Source organism: Coffea eugenioides, unplaced genomic scaffold, assembly GCF_003713205.1.
Source record: "Coffea eugenioides isolate CCC68of unplaced genomic scaffold, Ceug_1.0 ScVebR1_1376;HRSCAF=2216, whole genome shotgun sequence".
Lineage (NCBI taxonomy): Eukaryota > Viridiplantae > Streptophyta > Magnoliopsida > Gentianales > Rubiaceae > Coffea > Coffea eugenioides.
The window spans coordinates 26,173-33,621 of record NW_020861772.1 but is presented as its reverse complement, the minus strand read 5'-3'; the positions used below and the strand labels follow the sequence as shown (position 1 = coordinate 33,621).

The 7,449-nt window shown below is 35.7% G+C and overlaps 1 protein-coding gene across 1 annotated transcript; it reads right to left on the bottom strand.

Moving 5' to 3' along the window:
* Positions 1-1,031: 1,031 nt before the first annotated feature.
* LOC113755273 (transcription factor TCP5) lies at positions 1,032-3,345 on the bottom strand. The gene is made up of 2 exons (XM_027299312.1): positions 3,163-3,345; positions 1,032-2,574 (listed from the first exon to the last, which is right to left on the bottom strand). The coding sequence occupies exon 2, from the start codon at positions 2,548-2,550 to the stop codon at positions 1,396-1,398; it is 1,155 nt and encodes a 384-aa protein (XP_027155113.1). The 5' UTR covers positions 2,551-2,574; positions 3,163-3,345; the 3' UTR covers positions 1,032-1,395.
* Between the last annotated feature and the right edge of the window lie 4,104 nt (positions 3,346-7,449).

Below are 7,449 nucleotides of genomic sequence, written 5' to 3'. Positions count from 1 at the left end.
GGACCTTATTTTGGCGCTTTGAAATGATAATCCATGCAATATTATACAACTAGTGTTGGCTATTTCATGTCTACTATTCCCCGTTCCTAATCTAAAGAAATTAAGACGAATATATTAGAGTTTGGGGATGTGATGATCAAGATGGCATCTTGATTATTTGGCAATTTTCATGTTAATTATTCCCCTAAGACGGCAATGGCAGATTTATATTGTTAGGGTCTTAAGCAAGCTATAGAGCTAAGTTCTTTTTCTTTTTTTTTTTAACTGATTCCATTTACCAGGAGGAGAAAAGAAAGAAAAATTGTTTATCTCAACATTGACAAATTTCTTGGTGAAAATCTAATTAACTTTGAATGCTGATGCAATACATCAAATTTTAGCTGTATGAAGTGTTAGTCACTCTATATGCCAAGATTTTGAAACTTAATTGACTGTAATACAAATAGTTAATACTCTCTCATCTCAAGCTAACTCGAAATCTATTTGTGGGAGTCATTTTATTCATTTCTCTTCTTTTCTCTGAGGTTCATTGTGCTTCTTGTTAGATAATCAAGCCTAACAAGGCTAATTTTTTCCCTAATCTTTTTGGATTAGTAAGTCAAAATTTACATTTTGATAAGTGTTCTTTAACTCTAAAAATTTACATTTTGATAAGTGTTCTTTAAAAAGTGTAAATACTTAATTGATTAATGACACAAATGCAAATTAAGACATTCACCTACCATTTGTTTTGGAGCACCTATTATACTATCATCTATTTTTGAGACAATCTTTTTAATTATAGAAAGGTAACAACTAATAAGTGATAGCATATATTACAAAATCAAGAAGAAATTGATAATCTTATTGTAAAAGAAGCTGCGGATAAAACATGACAAGTGCTGTCACTTTAAGTGAGGCAAGTAAAAGAAATTCAATAAAAAGAAAAAAACATTGTGACACCTTCCCAAAAGCCAAAGAATACAGATAAAAAAGAAATTCAATAAAAAGAAAAACAATAAAAACAGAATGAAAATACCACAAGCACTATGTCTTAAAAAAAAACTCTAAAATGATTCTATTGCAGATAAATGGCATAAACTTACAAGACATATATGTATAAAGTTGTGCTGTGCATATTGTTACTCGCCAAACTATATACTTACCATGTAATCCATGCCATCGATGCCTTATCTGTCTTTCCTTGAAATCTTGGCATTGTCCACAAAAAGCTCTAATATAATGTAAATTCTCTTGGTCGTAAAGCCTGATGTCAACTTTCAAAAATGTACACCATTTAGACCACCAAGACAACTTAATGCAGTTTTAAGTAATAATTCAGCTTATAAAACTTTGAACTATGGAACTTTGGTTTAAATATTTCGATGGTATAAGTTCAAATGCCCTCCAATTCATTCAAGAACCACTGTCTCCTTTGTTTGGATGGTTTTCGCTGTTCTCTTGTAAATGTAGAATCTTGGGATTACTATTCAGCGTAAGGGATTTCAAGGGTGAACTGATCAGATGAAGAGTAGGCATCAGAGAATTTGCTTGAACCTGCTGTGTACTTGAGCTCAAGAATTGGAAGTGATTGCTTTGTCTGGGATCACTCTCTACAGAAGCAGTCATAAATGGAGGCAATGAAGGAAGAATCGTAGGAATTGTTGCTGCAGAAGGACAGAAATACAGCTGAGAACCAGACGGGAGAGCCATTGAAGATCCCAGAGATAAGGCATTATGACTTTGAGAGTCTTCAGGTTGCATTGGAATATTGGAGTGGCCTCCTAATTGAGATAGAGACAAGTTTGAAGCCTCCCACTGGTAATAAGGATTGTATGGCAACGGATTGGGTAACAAGCTTGGAAAAGAAGATTGATTGGCTACCGGGAAGAAGTTTTGAGCTGTGAGCTGAGCAGCATAACCCTCCATACCCTCCTGCTCATTTGATGCAATCCACTTGTCTTTTCCTACAGCAGCTTCTTTTTCAGCTTCCTTGCGATTCACTGCAACATCTGGATTCCAACATCTTGATCTATCCAAAATAGTTTGACTATTTCCATGAATATGGTCATTAATCTTTAGCCCCTGCTTGTTAGAGAGGAAACTTGGAGCTCCTACATCTTTCATATACGATGGATTTGCACAGAAGAAGTGGGGCAGATTTGATGAAGTTGCCGATGAGTGCTGAGAAAGTGCAATTGCCTGATGGAATTGACTGAAGCTTCCTGCTTGTATTTGCAGTGGTGGAAGTTTGTCAATCTCACTTTTAGTGGCATCAATCAACCAATCTACGACCTTGCTAGGTTGGCTGAGCCCAAGTCTATCCTGAAGATCGTACAACTGAATTGCAGTGGGCACTGAAAGTCTAATCCTCCTATCTCTCAGTCCCCTTACGGTGCACACTTTGCTATGCCTATCTTTTCCCCCAAAAGAACGCGAAACACGTACTATTCTTGGATTTCTAAAGCCTGCCCATGGTCTTGAAGTAGATGCGCTTTTGGAGAACTTGCTATCATTGACATCTCCTTCTTGCTTTGTTTGAAAAGCTTTGTCCTTTGAATTCATGATCATCTAGTAAGTTCCTTCATAATTCTCCTGCAACAAATCAATCAAACTGAGAATGGATGGCTTCATCTATTGAAGATAAAATGGTTTTGTAATTCTGAGTTTCATAAGCAGGAAATTAAATTTCTCTAGGTTTCTCTGGGTAATCCAATATTTTTAATAAAGTTTTCCAAGATAAGGTAACTGAATATCTTAGCTCAAAAAACTGATAATTGGTTCTCTATAATCTTTGGCACAGTGGTACTTATTTTACCATAAGTTTTTAGCCATTTACATACTGAAAAATAAGTCAGTACACCTGTAATTCAAAAAAGGCTAACATATCAATTAAAGATCTTTTCAGCTCAGCTTCTTCTTGAAGGTTTTGTTTGTGATAGATTAAGTTTGCATATCAAAGTTCAATGAAAATTAAGCTAATTCTAGCTAGGGTTAGAATTTTGAAAAATTTCTCAAGCATACTGCAAACCCTGAACCATTTTGAAGACGGTACATGAAAATATCATCTTCGTCTTTTTAGCTTTCCATTTTTTGGGAACAAATCATGCTGAAAAAAATATGAAAGTGCTTCTACGGCTCTTTCAGATCTGCAACAAAAGAGGTATCATTAGACGAACTCACCTGGTGTTGCAGCTGATCGACTTGACTCTTGATTGGTTGTAAAGAAGGACCCCGATGACCTTGAAAACTCCGGAGTTTACTGTTGCATCAAAATAAGCTGTAGGGGGCACTGAAAACTCCGGAAATCACTTTGCCATCAATATAAGCTGTAGAAGCAGTTCGAGGTACAAAAAAACCTAATTTATGTGCGGGGAATGAGCTCAATCACAGATTTGTTATTATTTAGGGAAAGAAGAGTGCCAGAATCTTACCATGCCATGTTGCACAGTAAAGGTAAAGGAAAAGGTATGGCACAATTGCAACCATGTGGCATCTATCAGTAGTGACACGTAGTTACGTCTTTTGGGAATAATCAATTTATATGTTCATAATTCGTTTTCTTAAAATTCCATATTAGAAGAATAAAAGAGTACATATTGGAATACCAGTGACAAGATGGACACTTGATCTAGTCATCTGTGAAGTTCACATTTGGTTTCTTGATTGTCGTAGTTTAAATGGTATCTAAGCATAAGGTAGACTGTGTCCTTCAAATGGGACCATCCTATCTATGCCTCAGGAAGGAGATTTAATGCTTTATTGCTCACCACTGGCTGCTTTATGAGCCTGATCTTTTGGCATGAACTGAAGAGTGCATGCCCTAGCTAGCTCCATGAAGAGAGAGGAAAAAATGTGAGCCCTTCCTTCGGATAATGTCTTTTTATTTGTTACAAGTAGTTCTGATGTTAAGGCCTTTTTTGAAATAGAATGTCAATTTCAGCCTACCATGTGAAATGATAAAATTTAGCTTCATAAATGGTACAAATTCCAGCAAAAGGCTGCTAAGGTTATGATGGAGTTTGAGTTAGAGCTTCATTAGCTGGACAAGATTATTGGTATCATCTACCTCATAGAGGATGGACCAGTTTATTTAGGTTCTTTAAAAGCTTACACTTAGTACAAACAGGACCACGTACAGTATGAACTGAGATTGCATGTAGCAGTTAGCAATTTTTTTTCCCTTCTTTTTGTTGCTCTAGCCATCTTATCTTAGTTACTAGCTTAAACATTCATTTTTCCCCCTCAATAGCATCATGAAATCCATCATCAGAAGTGTATAATCGCAGTAAATTCCAGTAACTTTTCTTAATTAAAGGGTTTGCTATTTTGCTACAAAAGATAGTTTCCCTCCGTCTCGCACAAATTTGTCATGTTTGTTACATTTTTTTGTTTCAAATTAATTGTCATCTTAGAAAAGTCAACCCATTTTCTTCAATAAAATTTTGTCTTTACTTTTTATGTGGCCTACCACTTATTTCCCACAACTACCAATACTTCAAATATAAGATGTCCCATCACTAAAGATATAAAAGGGAAGTAAAAATTCTCCTTCTTACTAATATCATTTTATATAAATTGCAAGTTCTCCGAAAAACAACAAATTTTATGGGAAGGAGGGAGTAATAAAGTTTCTACTAAAAATTCAATGAATCACTTTAAGATCAGCTGGTCTAAGTCAGAACAAATGAGAACAATATTTAATCTAACTTTAGGAGCTTGAAGCTTTAATTGCTTTCGTTTAGACATCATATCTCAGAACTTAGAACCATTGTAGCTTAGTAGCAGTGCCATGCAAAATCATCTTCTGTATAGTGTCCGTGGTTCTTTTGAATAGTCCTATTCAAGTAAACAAACATGAAATGAGTGTTCAGATAGCCAAAAGGTAAATAAGTAGGTAAATAAGTTTTTTGTTTTTGTATCTTATTTTCGTCATGCGAGGGATGGCTAGGGAGGGCCCTTACTTTGACTTAACTGCCAAAGAACTAGAGAGTTGAAGATTAACCACTAATTAACAGCAATTGTGGGCGGCAGAAAGTATCTTATAGGAATTAAATCGCTATATATTGTACTTCACAAGTCCAACTCCATTATTCCAAAAGGCTAATCCATGAATATACAAGGCCTAAGTATGTACAATCCTTGACACTCTTACCACGCAGATTTTGATAGTCCCTTTTCGCTAATTGAATAAGATGACAACCAAGGATTATTTGACATACACAGGAAAGAAGTTGAAATTTCTTTTTCTTGTTTTTTAGTTCTTGGAAACCCTACCCTCTGGGTTTCACATACGTCTCTGCTGGACATCACGAGAAGATTCAAACTATCACCATTTTAGTGGGGTACCACAGTAAATAGACACAGCAGCAGTAAAGGGACCCCATATCCGAGACATGACTTCTGTTTTCTGCAGATACAAATGTAGTCTCTGCTTATTCCATTTATATGTAAATTTCTTACAGTGCTGAGAGATTCTCATGCAACATTTACTTAAACTTCTTTTCACTCTCACACAAGTAATAAGAAAAACATAGAAGTCATTTATCCAATCGGGGTTCTCATTTCTTAGTGGAAAGATTCTGAGTATCGTTACTACTATGTATTTTAAATGTTTTCCCCACTATTTAAACTATCTAAGAGAAAATCAGAAACCTAGTCGGATAGAATCTCTGCATTTCTAGGAAACTAGCTTCGGATAAACAAAAATCCCAATAGCTAGTACAACAAGGCTATATTGGGTTATAGAATTTGTAGATATCGATTTCCAAGATTAAGATTTAAATACCCCAACGAGATTATGTGATGTTTTGCAAATACCAATTAGGTACAAGCAGTTAGATTTCTTTTCTTTTTTTTTTTTACTTTTTTTTTCCTTTTAAACTGCCAATTGAAGTGGTTCTGGTTCGAAGTTCGAAATCCAATCAGATAGAAAGTCCAGTTCTCGATCAGAAAAAACTGGAATTACAACATGTTACTCCCACTAGACTTCTTTTTTATCACTTTCTTGAGGTTTGTAATCCCGTAGAGAAGATATTACGTTTATTTTCTTCAATTCTCCAATGTCCTTTTGTTCTTTTTCGGATATACATAAACATATATCCGCAATTTTTTCAGGATTTGAGGTAGAGATGAAGTAGCAAATTATGCTGCTGGTTAGCCTCAAGAAAGTTGAGAAAACAAAAAGGAAAAAGAAAAAACCTTACACATATCCCTTGTTCAGATGGAGATTGAGAGTTTGAATAATTCAGATAGACTGTGGGCTTTCTCAAGGGTTGACAAAATAGTAGGATAATTTTGCTATGTTAGTTGCTGATGGAAGATCACACATCTTGTACTGACTAGTAAATAAGAAAATCTCATACTCTTCTATCCTACTTTTTTGCCTTTACTAGGATTTTCTGTTGAAAAATATGGAAGTCATATAGTCTGCAATTCTCTATCTCTTGTCCTAATTGTTAATTGTTGATGGAAGATCAGACACCTTCTACTAACTAGTGAAGAAGTAAAACTCACATTCTAATTGTCGGGGAAACCGATTAATTTCCCATTCAAAAAATTACAACTACCAAATAAATACGTAATAAAAGAGAAAAAAAAGAACACACCCGAAATTGACAACGAAGTTCGGCCAAAAGTGCCTAATCTCCAAGCACTGCCTAAGCAACCTGCTCTTATTAATTTGGGAGAAGAAAGAATACAAACTTTTTGGTGTCTACCAATTGGGAGGCGAGAGTGTTAATTTATCTCTCAAACACTCCCCCCAAGACCTATCCCACTGATGTGAGACAAAAACTTATGCCAAAAAAGTCAACAAATCTCCACTTTGGCATAATTTCTAGTCCCACCACAAATACAAACCTTCTCACTCAAACAAAATAACAAACGGTCCTTGCGGTACTTTCAAATTTGCGCCCTCAGGCGCCAACTCAAATGTGCAGGATGTTAACCAAGTCTAAACAATGTTCAAACTTAGATCTTGTAACCACTTTGGTCAGCATATCTGCAGGATTCTCCACTGTCCGAATCTTTTGGAGAAAAATCTCCTCTTCTTCGAGAATTTCCCGCACGAAATGATAGCGAACATCAATATGCTTGGTCCTTGCGTGCAAGACCTGGTTCTTCGCTAAGTGAATAGCACTCTGACTGTCACAAAACACGTTAATGTGTTTTTGACCAACTCCCAAGTTTTCAAGCAACCCTTGAAGCCAAATTGCCTTCTTCACAGTTTCGGTAATCGTCATATACTCTGCCTCTGTTGTAAATAAAGTCACTGTTGACTACAAAGTAGATTTCCAACTAACTGGCGCCTTGGCAAACATGAACAAGTAGCCAGTTGTAGAACGTCGCTTATCCAAGTCACCTACATAGTCAAAATCACAATATCCAACTACACATTGACCAAGTGATTCATCCTGCTCAAATACTAATCCAACATCTACAGTATCTTGGATATACCGTAGAATCCAT